At 34.0% G+C, this 21750-nt stretch overlaps 1 protein-coding gene across 4 annotated transcripts in view; it reads left to right on the top strand.

The window, feature by feature from the left end:
* Sema1a (semaphorin 1a) overlaps positions 1–21750 on the top strand; it is a 152435-nt gene that overhangs the window by 103442 nt on the left and 27243 nt on the right. For all 4 annotated transcript variants that reach the window (XM_088050144.1, XM_088050141.1, XM_088050143.1 and 1 more), the window contains exon 3: positions 16554–16662. In XM_088050144.1, the coding sequence (XP_087906270.1) occupies positions 16554–16662 (109 nt within the window). The remainder of the gene's footprint in view (positions 1–16553; positions 16663–21750) is intronic.

Here is a 21750-nt window from a genome sequence, read left to right on the forward strand (position 1 = left end):
CACTAGTTTTTGCGGATATTTCTGAGTTTGAGGCGGACTGATATATTGCCCCTAAGCACAGCCTCACCGAGACACTGAGATAGATTCATGTGATAGGATATACGACCAGTGGGCCTAAGAAAAAGAGCGCCGATGAAATTTATGTGACGTCTTCGAATATCAGCGAGCACTCTTTTTCGAAAAATCAGTTTTGTTTCACACATAAATATACAGGGATGGGTTTATTACCGCGCCGTCTCCTTAATTCGCAAATTTATTTCAGTGCAGTCGCTAACGAGCACATCGCCAAGAATTTTCACAACTTCTAAGCACGTCTTGGGCAAAAAAACCACAACACTCGGGCCCTTCCGGTCACAAGGATTTATTTCAATCCAGCGTGGAATAATTAATAAAGCAGTAATTAAAAACTTCCGCTGTGTACTGAGAAAAAAGCTCTTAAATTACGACGGTGGAACTAAAAAGTACTATAACAAATTACTGAAGTAGAAAAAATTTTACTCGACAACAAAGTACGAACGAATGGAGAGACGCCTACACTTTTAGACTAATTAACTTCTTAGTTCGCATCTGCATATTGGATAATTAAATTTATCGTTTATTTCCAGGCGACGCAGCGCAAATATCACAACTGTAATTGCAATAAATTTTATTTGCGTCATTCATTACTGCAGTTACAAATTTGCGTTCTGGGCAACTTTATAGCGTTAATGCAACCTTAGAATCCACATGCAATATCAATTTTAGTCTGAAACGAGTAACTTAAGACTAAAAAAAATTGTTTTTGGCCGATTTCAACGGAAGTTTAATTTCTTTGAGAACATAGTACTTTACAAATTTTCTCAAAATAATTTTGAGAAGCATAATTTACTTTCAAATATAAGCAGTGTTGAAATTTGTTAATTCTAGCATTCATCGACTATGAAAAGAAAATTCTAGAAAAAATTGTGCATTCTGGCCAAAATTATATGAAATTAGTCAAACCGAAAACGCAATTTTGATCATTTCTTATAAAATTTCGCAATTTTGGTAGTTCTGGTATTGAAATTTGGGGATAACAATTTTTAAATCATGCCAAAATTTTTTAGAATTTTTTGTCTTTTTGTCCGGAAGAAATTAAAAATTGCGATTATTTCAATAATGTTCCGTAACTTTGATAGTTTTGTACCGAAGACAAGGTAACTTGCCGGAATTACTTCTTTAGATTTGCTTATTAATTGAGAAAAATTACAGAATTTTAGATCAAGAAATAGAAATTTTAGGATGTTTTCTTTTAGAACCAACAAAACTTTTGACCATTTTTTATAAAATTTCGTAATTTTGGTAGTTTTAACGCTACAGCATTGCAATTTACGGAAGTTCCAACTTTAAATAGGTTCGTTAGTGTGACAAATTTGACAATTTTCGTACCAAGAAAAAAGTTCTTAGAATTGTTTGCCTTCCCAGAAGGAACCAAAAATGCGACCATTTTAAAATAATTTCGTACCTTTGACAGTTTTAGACCGAAAAGAATGAAATTTGCAGGAGTTACTTTTTTAGATTTGCTTATTAATAGAGAAAAATTACAGAATTTTAAATCAAGAAATGAAAATTGTTGGATTTTTCACATTCCAAAACCTCACCGTTTCCGAGAAAATAAATGATTAAAGTTTTGTGCTGAAATCACCGTGTGCCAGTGAATTGTTCGGGTCGGCCAGTTCCAATGCCAATGTCAGTTTAGACCATCATTAAGAATAATACTAATAAACAAATGGCAAAAGATGTTTTTATTGGAGTTCCCAATAGTTTATCAATAGGTACCAAGCGAAGAAAGGTGATAATGAAAATAAAATTCAAACTGGTAGCAGGAGGAGAAAAATGTAGACTAGAAAGAAAAGCGGTCAAAATGAAGACCAAGCCTAGAATTGCAACGAAACGGCGAACAAAACGAGAGGGTGAAAATTGCCACTAAAGAAATAGAATGTTTTCCTGGGGCAAAGGGCATAATTTCTACTGGAATTAAGAGAACAAAGAAGGAACTTAATAATCATCATAGACTATCACATTTAACTCTTGTAGAAATACCAGAAGCAGCAATTGTTGAAATTCTGGTGTTTTAATGTAGGCAAATTGTCGTTGTGCAATTTCGAAATGTTGAATTTAAATTGTCGAAACGAATGCAATATCCAAACATGAATGTAGAGGAAATAGTGACGGGTGAACGACACAATGCACAGTTATATGCACACAATGGCAGACACATTATTACACGTCCTTTGGCAAACTGTCGTGAACAAAGTTGGCAATAATTGTTCATTGTTCTAATTAGGTTCTCCAGTGTTGGAAGCTAATACCGCAGTTGGAGCACCTCCCATTTTACAAATTCAACTCGAGTTTGAAAATCAGTCGTCAATGGATCAGCCCAAAGCCATTTTACTTTCGTATCTTCCAAGGAAGTGCTCAGAGGCAGTCGCTACATGCAAAGCACATCTGCGCAATGGTTACTTTTTGCTGGGCTTTATGAAGGAGTCCTCGAGTGAGGTGACGAGATGACATCGGGATTTCTAAACGACGTTGGTTGAAACAAGCACGTCATGCAACGAGAAAAGGGATTAGACACTCCAACGAAATTCGGAATGATTTTCCTCTCGAGCCCGTAGCTCTGCTGAAGACAGTTCTTATCTGAGCCCGTCGAGCAAAGACGCAATCAACAATTGTCTTCCTTTGTCCGTGCCAACGGGAGATCGCACATCCAGATAGTTACATTGATTCAAATTTCGGCGGTGTTTTTGCAGGGCACTCGCCGCCCTCCAGACAAACACTTTGGAGCCCTTTCTGTTCATTATCTTGGAAAAATAATAAAACACCGCACACACGGCGGGCAGCTAATCCAATAAAGAATCAAACAAAACAGCTATCTTGGTAGACTCATCTTTCATCCCTCGATAATTTGAGTCAAAAGAGGCACTCTGGGGGCGGCTGCATGTAAATATAAAAGTAGAGAGTATACTCGAGGCAATCTAACGATACAATGAACAATGTTATTGGAAGGAAAATCAATTAAATTTCTGTGGTTTAGAAGTAAGCGGGGTCGTAACTAGATTTAATAAATCCGTCCCGCAAAAGCGGGTGCTTGTGATAACGTCGGATAGCATGCCACATCCTGCTTTGTGCCGCCCAAGAGACGGTATTGTGACGGCCTCATCAATATCCGCACGAAATTGTTATTGCGGACACGAGTTCTCTCATCCCCTTTTGCTGTTGTGGTTGCCAGATCGTTACTTTAATGATCACTTGTGTTACCAATTTACCGGAGACATAATGCGTAAATAAACACTTGGTCAACTCATAACTTCTTGATTTTCGAAGAGATTAAAAGCCGACGAGGGGACGGGATGACTAATCCCAGGCACTTTTCTGCAGGCCTCCACGAGCCATTTCACGCATTACTTTAAGTGGAGACAATGAGCCACGTAAACACGAAAAAATGCGCAATTTCGTTAACAGAAGACTTTATTTTATCTGGGCAGGTTACCGATAAATTTTCTTTAGCAGTGCGGTCATGTTTATTGTTGGCCATCAATTTCCGTGTAATAAAAAACCTTGGAACACCGCAGACATGCTGAATTTAGTTACAGAGGCAGTAGTGACTCTATTTTTAATGCCGACTTGTGCTGCAGATCTAGATAATTTAGTAAATCCAGGGAACTGGAAATTTGTAATTTAGGCTACAATTTCTCTATGATTTAGGGAATACCAAAATTGTAGAGAATCGAAGGACTTATGAGAATTATGTAGATTTCAATGCTCACACAAATGACAGTTTTTTTTATAAAATTTTGCAATTTGGACAGCTTTTTACTGAAAGCAACGAAACTTCTAAAATTTCTAAATGTTAGAAAAAAAACACGGAGCTTTTAGAAATTTTTCTTTTTTGGATCAACAAAAATTTCGACAACTTCCAATAAAGTTTCGTAATTTTGGTATCTCATTAAAAATGGGTGAAGTTACAACTTTAAATTCGTTTATTAACTGTACCAAAATAAAAAAAATGGATTTAAGACGAACATATTTAGAAATTTTTTAGTCTTCCCAAAACGAACTTAAAATGGCGACCATTTCTGTTACAATTTTAGACCGAGGGCAACGAAGCTTACAGGAGTTTCTTTTTAGATCAGCTTATTACTGAGACAACAGAATTTTAGAACAAGAAATAGAAATTATAAATATAAAGTTAATTATAATTATAAAGTTTTTTGTAGGTCCAACAAAAATTTTTATCATTTTCAATAAAATTTCGTAGCATTTATATTTTTTGAGGTAAAACTTTGAAACTTGTACGAATGCTTTCTTTAGAGTTGTTTATTAACCGAGATAAATTACAAAATTTTAGAACAAAAAATGGAAATATTAGAAATTTTTTTAGAACCAACAAAAATTTTGACCGTTTTATACAGGCTGTCCCAGAACTCGCGCCCCATAGAGCAAGGGCGGGTGCCGACAGCAATACAGATGGTAAATTTTAAAACAAAAATTGACTAAGTTTTATAGTATTGAAGAACTGATAAAAAATTAATAACCAATCCTGAAAGCTTATTCGAGAAGTAGAGTAAAAGGCCATCCCAATTTCCTAGGCAACGAGAGTCTAATATTCATCTGACCAATAGATGATAGTATGTGTCCATAGTTACCAATATTCAAATTCTGTTCAGCTTTAGGATTGGGTACAGTTTTTTTGTCTTATCTCGGTTATTTTTTGAGTTAAAAAATTATAGTTTTGAAATTTTGATTCAGAATTGTTGTCTCCATAAGCCCTTTTTCTCTGGGGCACGAGTTCTGGGACACTCTGTATAAAATTTTGTAACTTTGGTAGCTGTGACGCTAAAGCAATAAAGTTTAGGGAAGTTATAACTTTTGATACGTTTATAAATTTTGTTTAATTAGAACATTTTAGAACAATGATAGAAATTTTTAGAAATGTTTTGTTTTTCTATAAGGAACTATTGCAACTATTTCAACAAAATTTCGTAACTTTGATAGTTTTGGACCGAAGACTTTGAAACTTGTACGAATTCTTGCTTTAGAGTCGTTTATTAACTGATATAAATTTCAAAATTTTAGAGCAAGAAACGGAAATTTCAGAATTTTTTTTTTAGAAGCAACAAAAATCTCGACCATTTTCTATAAAATGTTGCAACTTTGGTAGTTTTTATGCTAAAGCGATGAAATTTGGGGGAGTTATAATTTTCGATACGTTTATAAACTGTGTCAAATTAGAAGATTTTAGGACCATGAAGAAAGTTTTTGGAAATTTTTTGTATTTCCATAAGGAACCAAAAAATGGTAATCATTCCGTAACTTTAGAGTCGTTTATTAACTGAGATAAATTATACAATTTTAGAACAAGAAATGAAAATTTTAGCAATTTTTATTTATAGGATCAACAAAAATTTCTACAATTTTTTGTAAAATTTTGTAATTTTGTAGTTTTGACGCTAAAACATTGAAATTTGAAGTTACAACTTTCAATAGGTATGTTTATTAATTGTGCTAAATTAGAAAATTTTGGAACTACTACGAGAATTTTTAGAATTTTTTGTCTTCTCAAAAGGAACCAAAAATTGCGACCGTTTCAATAAAATTCCGTAAATTTGATAGTTTTAGACCGAAGACAATGAAATTTGCAAGAATTACTTTTTTAGAGTCGCTTATTGACTGGACAAATTACAGAATTTTAGAACAATAATGAAAGTTTTAGAATTTTTTTTAGGCCCAACAAAAATTTCGACCATTTTTAATAAAATTCCGTAACGTTTATAATTTTAGACCTAAGACAACGAAACTTGCAAAAATTACTTTTTTAGATTCCTTAATTGATTGAGAAAAGGTACTGAATTTTACACCAAAAAGTGTAAATTTTAGAAATTTTTGGTTTTAGGACTAACAAAAATTTTAAATATTTTTATAAAAATTTGTAAATTAGATAGTTTTTACGTTAAAGAAATTAAATATGGGAAAGTTACAACTTTCAATAGGTTCATTAACTGTGCCAAATTAGAAAATTTTTGGACCACGAAAAACAATTTTAGAATTTTTTGTCTTTGTCAGATGGAACCAAAAATGTCGAACATTTTAATAAAATTTCGTAACTTTAGTATTTTTAAACCGAAGCCAATGAAACTTGTGGGAATTACTTCTTTAGATTTGTTTATTAATCAAGATAAACTACAGAATTTTAAATTGTGAAATGGAAATTTTAGTAATGTTTTCAATTTAGGACCAACAAAAATTACTTAACTTTGGTAGTTAAGACGTTAAAATAATAAAACTTGGGGAAATTACAACTTCTAACACGTTTATTGACTGGGCCAAATTAGAACATTTTGGAATCATGAGGAAATTTTTTCGAAATGTTTTGTCTTTAAATGGAACCAAAAATTGCGATCATTTCTATGACATTCTATAACTTTGATGAAACTTGGAGGAGTTATTTCTTTAGAGTCGTTTATCAACTGAGCCAAATTACGAAATTTTAAAACGAAAGATTGGTGTTTTGAACACTCGTCAGCGGTAATGGCGCGAAATTCAAACTTCTCGATTGTTTCCCAGTTTGCAAATTAATAAAGTTTTTGGCGTCGCAAACCGTCGCCGTTTATTCGGATCTCTCAAATGTCGCGAATAAAACTCGAGCCCATCAAAAACCAAATATCGAATGCGCAACTTTTATCATTTTGATCGGAAAGCAATCTAAACGTAAAGTTGGCAGCCAATGTGTTTTATATTTTATGCGAAGTGAACACGAATAAATAAAACTGCATTTTCTGAAATAAATACAGCCCGTAAGCCAATATTGAACGAACTAACCAAATCTGTATAGCTCGAGTTTGATCATTCTTTCTGTCCTAGTTTCTGAGGTAATATCGTGCTTTGTGTGCCGCAATACGTCAAAATTTAATGAAATTGCCGGAAGCTGAGCTCGCTGTAATCACCTGGCTACCTGTCAACTAATATAACGCAATTAAACAAGAGATTTTTTATTGATATTCCACGGGGGTTGAGACAAGCATGTTTGTAGAACCAATAGTACAATGATTTATCCAATCAGGGTGCTGTTTATCGGAGCAAACAAGTCCGGGCGGCGAGTCCGGGACCACTCGAGTGTGAAATGAGCAAGGCTCCGGTTATCGGCCAGTCCGGCTCAGATGCGTTACATGCGGGATTAGTCCACATAATGTCGGATTATACGGTCACTAAGTAACTGAAGAATACCTAACTCAACTAGCGACGAAGGAATAAAAAATTTAATGAAAAAAATTCAAGGCCTTTTGTGCTTCATTTCTGCCAAGTTGGAGCTCGTATCAACAGATTTTTTTCCGGGAATCTGCGCTGCTATTTATAATCTTTATATCAAACTTGTTTACAACCTTCGCGAAATTTCAAACGTGGGGTGCAAACTAGCCAAAGCAGAATCATCCCCGAAGTTCTTTAACCACCATGATAGAACGCGTGTCGTATTTCGTTATCATCGCCCCTTGGGGACGGGAGCCGGGTCACGCTCTGATTGTACTTTTCGTTTGGAGGTCTTAACAAACCGTACCATCTCTTCAGTCTTCGAAATCAACAGATGCAAATAATTGGCTGTAGTCATAAACAGAAGACTAATAACGCAAAATGTTGAGTTTGATATAGAGCAGATATTTGGGGGAGTATAAATTGCGACTAGCGCTCACAATGTAAATGAGTTAGAAATGTTCATTATCTAAATTGTCTGGCTGTAATGCGATATCCTGTCCCAATGAGACCGCGCTTCGCCGTAAAATGCGAATTGCACCGGGACCGATAAAAATTAAATAAATATATTGTCGCTGTTTCGTTGGATGGTTCTTGATGAGGCCGTGATGCCGGATGAACTTTATTGCATTCCATTCATTTAATTTCGAATTACATCGTCAAATAAACAGATTTTATGAACACAGCGTCCAGAATTATAGACTGGGACGAAACTAATTGCCTCGTGTTGATAACTCCGAAATTTTCCACAATTTTAAATTTCGATGGCTACAAGTGACAAGGAAACAAAGAAAATGCTTCGAAATGCCAAGAAAATCACTCGAGACTCGTTGTTATTCTCGTGTTACGGCACGGGGATCTGCGCAATATGTAAATGTCAGGGGGTGTATTCCCGGTCGCGAATGACAAATTGAAAAATCAAAAATGAGGCTCATAACGATGATTCATCTCGACCCGGGCAAACAGGGCCAATTATCGAATATCAGGAAATTTTGATGCAAAAGTCGTGATTTGTGCACTTTGGAATAGCATTTACGCGGCAGAGTGACGATCAGAAATTGTGTAGAAATTAAAAAAAAAATACATTTTTGAAGGAAAATTGGGAATCGCAGACAAATAGTTAAAACAGCATTCGAAAGGCCAGTAATAAGCTTTTTTAGCAACTAGGAACTAGATCAATTCTTAACTGGTAGTTTTAGAATTGCGACTCTTAAAACAGCGGCAGTTACTTTTTAGATTTGTTTATTAATTGAGACAAATTGCAGAATTTCAGAACAAGCAATGGGAATTTTATACATTTTTCCGTAACTTTGATAGTTCTAGTCCGAAGACAATTGAAATTGCAGAAATTATTTCTTTAGATTTGCTGGTTAACTGAAATAAATTACAGAATTTTAGAGCAAGAAATTAAAATTTTGGAAATTCTTTTCTCTTAGGGTCAACAAAAATTTCGATCATTTTCTATAAAATTTCGTAATTTTTGTAGTTCTGCCGCTAATGCATTGAAATTTGAGGGAGTTACAACTTTCAATTCGTTTATTACCTGTGCTAAATTAGAAAATTTTGGAACAATAAAAGACATTTTTTGAAATGTTTTGTCTTTCCGAAAGGAACCAAAAATTACGACCATTTCAATAAAATTCCGTAACTTTGATAGTTTCAGACCGAAGACAATGAAAATTACAGGACTTCCTTTTTCAGATTTGTTTAATTATTGATATAAATTTCAAAATTTTAGAACGAGAAAAGAATATTTTAGAGATCTTTCTTCTTAGGAGCAACAAAAATTGCGATGATATTTTATGCAATTTTGTAATTTTTGTAGTTCTGGCACTAAAGCATTGAAATTTGGATAAGTTTCAACTTTTAATATGTTTATTAATTGTGCTAAATTAAAAAATTTTGGAACCTTAAAGAAAATTTTTTGAATTTTTATCTTCTCAGAAGGAACCAAACATTGCGACTATTTCAATTATATTCCGTAACTTTGATCGCTTTATACCGAAGAAAATGAAACTTGCAGGAGTTACTTCTTTAGATTCGTTTATTATCTGACACAATTTTCAGAATTTTAGAACATTTAATACCAGTTTAGAATATCCATTTCGATACGGAATATTAGAATAGCTTTGTTTTCATAGCGACTTGGGAATGTTTAAGATACAAATTAGGAAAATTTTTTTTAGGACCAACAAAAATTTTGATCATTTTGTAATTTTTATAGTTTTGACGATAAAGTATTGAAATTTAGGGGAGTTACAACTTTTATTACGTTTTTTATTTGTGCTAAAGTAGAAGATCTTGGAACTATAATGAAATTTTTTAGAATTTTTTGTCTTCTCAGAAGGAACCAAAAATTGTCACCATTTCAACAAAATCCCATGTTGTTAATAGTTTAATATCGAAGGCCATAAAACTTCCAGGAGTTATTTCTTTAGAGTCGGTTATTAATTGATACAAAATTTTAGAACAAAAAATGGAAATTTTTCTTTTCGGGATCAACAAAAATTTTTACCACTTTCAATAAAATTTCGTAACTTTGATAGTTTTAGACCGAAGACTTTGGATCTTGTACGATTTTCTTCTTTAGATTTGGTTATTATCTACAACAAGTGACAGAATTTTAGAACAAGAAATGGAAATCTTAGAAATTTTCTTTTTTAGGATCAACAATTTTTTTTATCATTTTCAATAAAATTTCATAACTTTGGTAGTTTTGAGGCTAAAACAATGAAATTTGGAGGACTTTTACTACGTTTATAAACTGTACCAAATTAGAAGATTTTAGAACCATGAAGAAAGTTTTTAGAAATTTTTTGTTTGTCTATAGGGAACCAAAACTTGCAACCATTTTAATAAAAAATCTGTAACTTTGATAGTTTTAGAGTCGCTTATTATTTGAGATAAATTTTAGAATTTTAGAACATTCAATGCCAATTATAGAAATGTTTTGTTTTTTTATAATTTCTTCTATATTATTCTGTAATTTTGATTGTTTTATAGGGAAGACAATGAAACTTTCAGGAGTTACCTGTTTAGATTCGCTGATTAACTGAGACAAATGACAAAATTTTAGAATAAGAAATAGGAATTTTAGAAAACATTTTGACCAATTTTGGTAGTTCAGACGCCAGGGCAATAAAAAATTGGTCTTAACTTTCGATATGCTGATTAACTGTACTACATCAAAAAATTTTGGAACCATGAAGAAGTTTAGGATTTTTTTGTTTCCCTAGAATGAACTAAAAACCGACTATTTTAGACACAATTTCGTAATCTTGGTAGTTTTAGACGCAAAACACTGGAAATTGCGCAAATTTCCATCATTCTTCAATTCTTGGTGTAAATTGAGTCAGACTGAATTTGCAATTTTTTTTCCACTATCATTTTTTAAGAATATTTATGAATCCCGACCTGCTGGAACAAAACTTCGGATTCAGAATCGGGAGGCAATTTTCCTTCACCCAACACAAAACCTTATTGAGTAGCATTGAGAGAAAGTTCGGTCACAAAACTCAATATTCGAATTGAGTTTTTCCAGTAATAAAACTAAAAACACAAAAATATGACCTAAAACGGTGTGAAAAACTGGTGGAGGCGCCACTCAATTTTTCCCTACAAAATCAAATTCCCCGCTGCATTATAAATGGAACAAGTGATAAGGGCACTAGACGAATAAACTGTCAAGTATTTATGGAATCGACCTTTTTTATTAAACACGAAAAATGCAAATAAAATAGCACGATTGCGCTCATCGAGCCTTATCGCACCTAAATAAAGCGCGACTCAAGAGCTGATGTTGGGCCAAAATGATGATGGCGCCGGCCTCTTATCTTTATATAGGTAATAAAAACATGTACATGTGTACCCGCATGAACTGCTTATTTTTATAGCGAGCGGAGAAAATGTTACCCCAAAAACAACACTTCTTAACGTGAAAATATTTAGTTTTCGACTTAGTTAAAAATTGCGCAAAACGGAGACTTTTGACTGAGCACATGCGCTAATAAACTCGGGCGAGCTTATGGAAAATAATTGCCCGTAATATCTCTAATGTTTATTTTTCATTAAACCCGCGTCTGAAATGTTTGCCGGCCAGGTTTTTATTATTAAAGTTTTCACTTCACCGCAGACTTTCCGGTTATTTACCGTGGGATGACACGGAGACTTTCGGAAAACGCTCGAATTTATCGCTGTTTGTGTTACGGCCACTTAACAACTAGTAATGCAAATTTAATATATTCATAAGTGGAGGTGGATTTAAATTTTAAATCTCGCGCCTTCGATTGGCACGCGGATCGATACACTTTCCTCCATTAATATCTTATGTGGCCCTGAAAGTTTTTACTGCGACTCTTGAATTTTCTTACCCTTTGCTGGAGATTTTTGTCAGCGCTCGTCAACTCTAGCAAAAACCTCGCCTCTAAGCACGTCGAGATGATCTCCATCCGGAGCGATTAACGAACATTTTTAACGAGGCTTTCGAGCAAATTGCACAATAATTACAGTTCCAGAGAGTAGTCGTTTGGAACGCGCATTTGCAAAAATTGCGCCCCTTATTAAAAACAAAAATGTCGGGAGACAACATGCTTAATTGCCTAAATTTGGAAATGTGGTGAGCGCTTGAAGGGCGCCACCCTCGAAGTGGACAACAGTCCTTTGTCACGAGTTCAAGAAGCGCCCTCGAGCAAGCTCTAGCTAGCAAAAATTGGAGGTAACCTGATAGTGGCATGTAATTTTCTTATTGATCAAGATTTAATTTAAGAGTGGATTTGAAAGGGCTGTTTGGCGACGTAAGCATCACGAGGAGACGGTGCAATTACCGGATTGCAATCGGGGTGCTCTTAATGGGCACCATTGAGATAATCTCACCTGCCTAATGGCGACGTCAACTATAACTCGTCTTATTTGTTCAGATCCTTTCCAAACTTTCCAGATTTATGCGATGTTTTCCTCTTCCTACTTCTTTCACTCGGAGCTGGTCTTCTTTTGTCAGCTTATGAAAATTAAAAATGAAATGTTCCTGTAATTACTATGCCCAACTTTCTGTCTTCATTTAACTTTTTAGATTACGTCCAATGCGTTGTTTGTAATTTAATTAAATCAAAAGAAACTAATGACTTCCAAAACGGCCGCTTTTTATTTGAATTACACTCTTTCATTTCTATAATTTTCATCACTTAATTAAGTTGCCAGGACGACCGCGTCTTCATATTCTTTCCTCTAATTAAATTCTCACGTTTATCGATTAACTCGAGCGCGAATTTTGAGTTTCTTCAAAGATCTTGAGGTTTTGGTTATTGTCGCAATATCGAGGTTTCCCTGCATATATTGCTCTTACAGCGCCGGATTATTTCTGAGAACGTTGGGCAGCGCGCCATCATAAACTCGCATATTTTGTTGTTGCCCTGGGAGAGCATCGGATGAAACCAAGCCCAATTTCATCGCAGATGCCAATAAAAAGATTTAGTCTGTGCACCGAATACACCTTTCTCGCGTTCGAATGGCTTTCTGCGTTTTTCTACAGAACTCGTCGCACTTAACCAAAACCGCCTTCCGCATGGAAATTTATTCTTTCCTGTCTGGAGGTTGATGGCGCGCCCAAAAACGTAAACAATTTGATTAATGCCACTGCAGACTTAGATTCGAAGAATAATTGAATCAAGTGCATCCGTGAGTGAAGTAATTATCACATTTTTTCGTTACAATGAAGCAACAAATTCGGTGGGATTTTGCAGCATTGTTGCGTTGCAGTCGTTGGTAATATGTCTGGATTTAGCAAAGTACAAATAATCATCACGAGGCCGGCATTTATAGTCATTACGGGAAACTTTAACGGTTCAATTTGTTAGGATGTCTTCGTCTGTAGGTTCTAACCGATTTACTGAATTCTAACTGCGAAAGGAATGAAATAATTAAACTAACTCAAATTACCTAATATTGTTCTTATTAGTATTGGGTTCAGTGGACTTGGAAGTGGCTCAATATGTCTGAGACTGCTTGAATAAATTGATATGCTACTGGTGCATTCGATACAAACAATATTGACGATTGTAATATATTAGGTAGAGTTTTATCGGCGACACGAGAATTTCATAAAGTCGATATTTTACTTCAGGGAAGCGAACCTAAATTTCTGGGCCTATTTCTAACTTTGAATTAAGATGACTGAATGGACAAGTTTAGACAATTCAAAATAAATAATTATAAAATATCTGAACATAATTAAGTAATCAAGAAGTTTGAAAGGAATCAGCACACTCTAAAGCACAATCTAAAAAATTCAAAAGGATCTTGAAATAAGCTTAAAATAAGCTAATATCTGAAAATTTTCGTAAACTGCGAAGTTAACAAATTTTAGATTTGGAAAATTGTACCTCTCGGCAATCTAGAAAATTTAGAACCTGAAACTTAACGAAATAAAAATGAAAAAAATTGAAAGAATTCTTAAGAAATCTGTTTAATTTTTAATTATTTCAACGAATTTCGACTTATTTATTAACTGTACTTAATTTCAAAATTTTAGAGCAAGACAGAAATTTTTAAGAAATTTTTATTTTCACAACAAATCAAACTTTTTTGTCGTTTTCTTTAAAATTCCGAAACTTTGTCAGTTTTAGTCTCATGAAAGTGAAATTTACAAATTTCAGAATATTAGAACAAGAAATTCTTTTTTTAGAAATTTTTTTAGAAAACCAAAACTGGCTTCGTTTTCTATAAAATTTCGTAACTTGGGTGGGCAGTTTAAAGCCCCAGGCAATAAAATTTGAAGGTTTTTTTACTTTTGACTTGTTTATCATGTGTATCGAATTTCAAAATTGTAGAGCAAGACACAGTTTTTTTAGAAATTTTTCTTTTCATAAAAATCAAAATTTTCTACAATTTTCGATAAAACTATAATATAACTTTGGCAGTTTTAGTCTTTAGACAGTCAAATTTGGAGGTCTTACTACTTTTGACTTGTTTGTCTAGTATTCTGATTTTCAAAATTTTAGAGCAAGACACAATTTTTTTGTAAATTGTATTTTTGGAATGATCTGTTTCTGTTTTCGATTTCTGTTTTCGATAAAATTTTGTAACTTTGGCATTTTTAGTCCCCAGATAACAAAATTTGGAGTGCTTATTACTTTTGCATTGTTTATCGACTGCACAAAATTTCAAAATTTTAGAGTGAGAAATAAATTTTTTAGAAATTTTATTTTCAGATAACGTCAAAATTTTTTGGCGTTTTCGATAACATTTCAGTAACTTTGACAATCTCTGCCCCCAGACCCAGTTTTGGTTAGTGTGCTGAATTAGATCGTTTTAAAAAAAAATTTTTTTTAACTTTTTATTTGCAGACGAATCAAATTTTTCTGTCGTTTTGTATAAAATTTGGTAACTTTGGCAATTTTTGTCTCCAGACGGTAAAATTTGGTGACTACTAATTTTGAGCTTTTTATCAACCAAATTTCAAAATTTTACTACACAAAATGGACATTTGTGAGAAACCGAAATTCCGAAATTGTGACAGTTTTAGTTCCCAGGCAATAAAATTTGAAAGTTTTACTATTTTTGACTTGTTTATCAACTGTATTAAATAACTTACAAAATATTGGAAGAAGACATAGATTTTTCTTAAAACGTTCAAAAATTTGTCGTCTTTGATAAAATTCCATAACTTTGACAGTTTTCGTCTCCAGACGGTAAAATTTAATGACTTTACCACTTTTGACTTGTTTATCAATTGTAAAATGTTCCGAAACTTTTGTCCGCAGAAAGTAAAATTCTTTAAAAATTGATTAAATAAAATAATTAAAAAACTAAATGGAACGGGAGAATCAAAAGGATTTGAACAACTTTATTTAGGTGAAAATAATGGATCGGGATACAAATAAAAAAAAATAAACAAAGAATCCAAAGCTTGGAAGAGATGGAATTTCAATATAAAGAATTTGTTTATTTTGTCGCGATTGTTTTTCCACCTGTTCCGCTTTTTGCAACAAAAAATTGAAATTCGGTGCGAATCGTGGCAAACGGCATGTAAACAAGTAATTACCTTTAATTTATGGACCAATTGTGGCACTTTGAGCGCGAAATCGAAGAATCAGTGAGAGGCATGAATAATTCAAGTTTTGAAGCGTTAACGATCCAGTGTCATAAATCTTGCATGATTTTGCAGTCGAATTGTTTTTTAATTGCAGTACTCCGGTTAATAAATAGTTGAGATTATTTGTAAAGTCTGAAAAATAGATTATTTGTAACCGTAAATTCCCCGGAAGCAGCAGGTGCAGCATTATGATTCTCAAGTTATTGGATTTTGTGGCACAATTGCATTGGTGATTTGAGTTGCATTACCGAAGAGATTACAATCAGCGGAAAAATATAGTATGCGCATACGTGCAGTCGATATGTCGTGAATGCTGTTGGAAAAGCACTTGCACCCGGCGTGGAACTACAAAAGTAGCCCCTTCCAACGTAGATAAGGAGGATTTCAATTTAGGAATTTGAAAGTGTCGGATTTGAATATAGCTGACGATGTCAGGCTCAAAGGTGGCCGTTTCTCATATCAATAAACTGAGCTTTGGCCTGCGAATCGATCTGGCCTGGCTCCATTTATCTCTTTGCTGACGTGGACTTTGCATGCGGTCCTCGATTGCCCCACAATATATCGAAAAACTGGACCCGAAAGCGCGAATTGACCCTTTTTCCTCGATCATAACTTACAACAAACGTCTCATCCATCACATCACTTGCAATTAATTATTTGCGAGATGTAGTTCAGACGTTTCAACAAAAATACGAGATTAAGGAACGCTTGCTTCTCTCTATTTGATTACTTTTCCCTCCAGACAACGCTAGTTTTCCTCCCCCTACTTTGTCATTGGCCAAGTTTTAGGTATTAATTTGGGGAAACTGTGTATTTGGTTCAATCCCTCTGGCATATGAGCGCCGTTTGCCCCAAGTTTATTTGTGGAAATTGGAGCAATATCATTTTACTTATCTCCCAGGCGACAATTGATCGCCGGATGCAGTCTGTAACAATCACTATAAACAAGTCAATAATCCGCTGCACTCTGACAAATTGTATTGCGAGGAATACGTGCAGAATGCGCAATGGTATCTTCACCGGGACGATTAACTCACACAGAAGACATTAATTTTACACTATATCCTCCACACTTTCATTTTATATCTCCTTCACGCTTTATACCTTCCCATTTTAGACGAATTCAAATTATAATTTCCCTTCTCATTAAACCGAATAAATTTCTCTCCAATTCTAATCCTTGGCTCTTCTTTTGCAGGAATTTAGTGTATAACCTCAGCCTGGCCGATTTAGGTCAACAGCAGAAGCTGACGTGGTTTTCCAACGAACATGATGCCAAAATGTGTGTGATGAAAGGGAAAGATGAGGTAAGCATAGTTTAAGTAATGGTAACATTTTCCTCTTGTTGATTATACCATTCCATGGATTTTCTTGGATATTAACACGCCTAAAAAATCGCTAAATTATAAAATGTTTGGAGAAATGACGACTAAACGTTTGATATATTTTTATTGAATTCGGAAAACTTTGGCGTCGCGCAAACACTTTAATAAATATAAAAATATTAATTTTAAAAGTTTGAAGAATTTAAAGCTGCCAGTGGAAAAAAAATACAGAAACGAATAAAGCCGTGTCGCGACTTTAATAGTTTTAGAATGTAAAATCACAAACATTAAATCGAATCTATTGAATTCACGTTTTTTCGATTTTAAGGTAATTTTTGTCATTTCCGATAAAATTCCGTAACTTTGGTAGGTTTGGTTTACATACAATAAAATTTGGAGGTCTTACTGCTTTTTACTTGTTTATCAAGTGCACCAAAATTAATAATTTTAGAACAAGAAACAGATTTTTTACAAATTTTTTTTTAGACCGATCGAAAAATGTCTTCCGTTCTCAATAAAATTTCGTAGCTGGGGCAATTTCAATCCCCAGACAGTAAAATTTCGATATTTTAGTAGTTTTGATATGTTTATCAACTTTATCAATTTTATATTCTGTAACTATGGCAGTTCTAAGACACTAAAATTTGGGGGTTTTACTACTTTTGACTTGTTTATCAACTATGCCAAATTTCAGAATTTTAGAATAAAAAATAGATTTTTTTCGAAATTTTTATTCAAATGACGATCCAAAAATGGGTGCCTTTTTCGAGAAAATTCCGTAATTTTTTCAGTTTTAGTTCCCAGACTGTAAATTTTGGTTACATTACTACTTTTGATCTGTTTACCAACTGTAGCTAATTTCAAAATTTTAGAACAAGAAATAGATTTTTTAGAAATTTTTATTCACACGATCCAAAAGGGCATTTTCAGAACGAACCAAAACAATTTCTGTAGATAAAATTCTGTAACTTTGACAATCTTTGTCTTCAGACAGTAAAATCTGGAGGATTTTAAACTTTTGCTTTGGTTCATCAACTGTGCTGAATTAGATAGTTTTAAGAAAAAAAAATGATTTTTGTAATTTTTTTATTTTCAGTTGAATCAAAATTTTCTATCGTTTTGTATAAAATTTTGTAACTTTCGCTGGATAGTAAAATTTTGCGATTTTGCTACTTTGAACTTGTTTATCAGCTGTGCTAAATTACAAAATTTTAGAACAAGAAACAGATTTTTTTAGAAATTTTCATTTTCAGAACACAAAACTTATTAATTACCCTTCTCGATAAAGTTTTGAAACTTTGGCAATCTTTGTTCTCTGACAGTAAAAATTCTAGAATCTAATACTTTCGCTTTGCTTTTCAACTGTCCAGAATTAGACGGTTTTAGAATAGAAAAATAGATCTTTTAGAAATTTTTATTGTCAGTCGAATCAAAATTTTGTGTCGTTTTGTACAAAAATTTGTACTTTTGGGAATTTTAGCCGCAGGACAGTAAAATTTTGCGATTTTGCTACTGTTAAGTTGTTTAACAGCTGTACCAAATTACAAATTTTGAGAGCAAGAAACACATTTTTTAGAAATTTTTATTTTCAAACCAATCAACATTTGCGGTCATTTTGTATAAAATTTTGGCAATTTTTAGTCGTGGGACAATAAAATTTTGCTACTTTAAACTTGTTTATTAGCTGTGCCAAATTGCAAAATTTTTGAACAAGGAACAGACATTTTTGAAATTTTTAATCTTAGACGAGTCAAAGCGATCGAATCGAGGTCAACTACAATTTCTGAAAATCTTTAATAATATTTACTCGTTGTTTTTTAGACGTTTGGAAATGATTATCTGTGTTATTGAGCGATCGTTAATTTCCCCACTTTCTGCTGCATTATGCACGCACAAATTACATCATTCTGGAATAAACGCATGCATGTTGTATAAAATATGACCCTCCGAGATCATGTAGTTTGCAGACTCGTTTCGTTTAATTAGTGTAGTCTGCAACAGTTATCTCATACGTCATGAACATATATTCGCATATCATGACAGCATAGTATTATTATCCGACTTGCTGCAACCACCACACCTCATTTATGGCCAAGTTTACCCTTAAGATAATGCAGGTGGAAATTCTCATAGCTTAACCAAACACACATTTGCATTAGTTAAGTTTCATTTTTCCAGAATAAGATCTAACACATTAGACTCCACCCGAATTATCAAAGCTCCTCGGTTGAACAGATTCCAGCTCGATGTCAACTCGAAAACGTCGATTAATTTTTTGTTTGCAACCCCAAAGAACGAGCGGATTATAAATAGCGATTGTCTTTATGATGGTCTGGTGTGGAGGGTGATGAATTGCTTCTTTGGCGCAACCCTTTTCGTGCTACTTCGATATTAAAAAATCGACTTAAAGCTCTGTATCGCCACGTCTGGATTTCGCAGATAATCTTCCGGGGATTAAGGACGAAGTAATTTCGCGAGTTGGTAACGATCACTGCTGGTTTCGCCGTAATTAGTGATCATTAGGTTATGTTAGACTATCAGCCGCTTACTTAACTTATGTTTTACGGTAGATAAACAAGTAAGTGAGACATTACGTTGTGAGCGGTGGCGAAACCACCTTATCGATCCGCGGCGGTATTCTCTATGCAAATTTCGCTTAGGCCGTTGAACACTCGGGAAAATATAGTTTTGGTATGTTGGGAAATTACCAAGAAACGAGTTTCCAACAAAATTTAACTTCCCTAACAGATAAGACCGGGCTGATATGCTTATCTTTGTTTTTATGCGCCGCTCTTTTCGGGACATTACGAATATTACAATTATTGAAAGCGCGGTTTTTCATGTTCTGCCACTCTAAGGAGCGATGAAAACGCAATGTGGAAATTACGGAAATTGCTGCTTTTGTAATTAACGAGGCAGGGGAGGAATGGTGTTGAGAAAATGGTGGATGCGCCGGGTCACATTTTAACAAACTAATCAATCAGTGGCAAAGTAGTTTGGATCCAATTTTTCCATTGATCAGTGGTTCTACTTGTAACAATGGTGCGAGAAATCGGGAGCGGCGCAGATACGACCACACATCAGAGAGCGTATCGATCTTTCTCTCGCTTTGTAACATTTACGGCGACTATCCCCTTTTCTTTCAAGACTGCCCCATTTTTCTGCAACTTCTTTGTCCATTCGTTTTTTAATCAAGAAAACCAGACTTGAAGAGATCTTAATGACCGTGCGACAGTGCTAGGGAGATTTGTCAAATAAAAATTATTTATAAATCGATATCTGGAGAGTGTGGGATTGGCTGTGCGTTGAATAGAGGAAAGTTTTTTTGGCGCTTTCAACTGGGAAGATTCTAAATAATGGCGTCATTTTCCTCCAAAAGCGGCTCTTTTGTGCAAAGCCGCATGAAGACATCCAAAGATATAGACAACCGGTGGCGGCGTGGACGGCGCTTTTCAAATACTCTGTAATCGTGTTGGTACATTTATTATCTCACTTGCACCGTCGACATCATAATTCATCAAGGCTCCAGTTTGTGACGAAACGTAATTAATCAAAGCGGATTAAAAAACTTCCTTTAAGATTGTTTAGGGCGCGAATTACGTTCTTGTGAATTAAATTCAGGTTTTCGTATAATTTGTTAGCTGCTCGAGTAAACAAATTATTTGACGAGGTACTCTTTAAGTCCGAAACGTTTGCTGGACTTGTCCTAATGAAACTGCCGATTTTAGAATAGATAAAAGATGCGGGTGGAATCAATACCTAAATGGATGTAAGAAAAGAAGACGGGAAAAAAGGGAACACAATCTGATAAGTGTGTCTCTTCAAGGCGCTGATGGAAGCCACATTTTTAAAACGCTTGTATGATTATCATGTTGCATGTTCGTGGAAAGTCGACGCTTTGATGTTATCAACAATGACCTTATACGAAATGTCATTTGTTTGTGGCCATTAATTAAAATGCAGGCCTCGAGCTCGTCTGTCGCACCAATATGACGAATAAATGACCCTGCAAATTATTTCCGTCACAAAAAATTTCAAATGCAGACGACCGCTTGCTACAAAAAGCTCAAAGGCACAACGCCCAATTATACAGTTAGTCATGTTTGATCATTAAAAGCGTTTACTCAAGTTGCGCCAGACTTTCAATGCCGTTTTATTAAAATTTTAGACGAGAATTCATTCCCACCGTTTAAACCATTATATTCATAACTGCTAGACTACAACTAGCTAATGATGCAGCAAAAAGGAGTTTGGATTATTATTATTATTCTCTCTAAAAAACGCCCGTAGAAAAATTTGCAGCACTTTCGTTGAAATTCTCCAAGATTATCTGAGAATATAAAGATTTTTCTTAGAATTATACGAATTTCTGGGAAGCTAAGAATCTCTACAAGTTTCTTAGCATTGATTGTTTTTTTTTTGAGAATTGAATAGAACCTAAAAAATATGGAAAGAAAGAACAGTCTCCAGACTAGAATTTAGAGGGTTAATTACTTTTGACTTGTTTATAAACTGTACTAAATTTTAAAAGAGCAAAACACAAAGTTTTTAGAAATTTTTATTTTTAGGACGAACCAAAGTTTCTACCGTTTTCGATTAAATTCCGTAACGTTACCAGTTTTAATCTCCATAAAATTTGGAGGTCTTACTACTTTAGGCTGGTGTATCAACTGTATCAAACTTCAACATTTTAGAACAAGAAATAGATTTTTTTTTAAACTTTAATTTGCGTAACGATCCAAAATTTGGTGTCGTTTTCCATAAAATTTCGTAACTTTGTCGGTTTCAGTCCTCATACTATCCAATTTGATGACTTACTACTTACTTACCTGTTTATCAAGTGTACTATATTTAAAAATTTTAGAACAAGAAAATGATTTTTTTAGAAATTTTATTTACATAACGATCCAGAAATTTGTGTTGTTTTCGATAAAATTCCGTAACTTTAGTACTTTAAGTCCCCTGATAGTAAAATTTCGAGAACTTTTTACTTTTGAGTAGTTTATCAACTGCACGAAATTTCGAAATTTTAGAACAAAAATTAGATTTTTTAGAAATTTTTATTCACAC

This window comes from Gnatocerus cornutus, chromosome 1 (genome assembly GCF_029298725.1).
Source record: "Gnatocerus cornutus isolate USDA-ARS CGAHR chromosome 1, icGnaCorn1.1, whole genome shotgun sequence".
NCBI classification, from domain to species: domain Eukaryota; kingdom Metazoa; phylum Arthropoda; class Insecta; order Coleoptera; family Tenebrionidae; genus Gnatocerus; species Gnatocerus cornutus.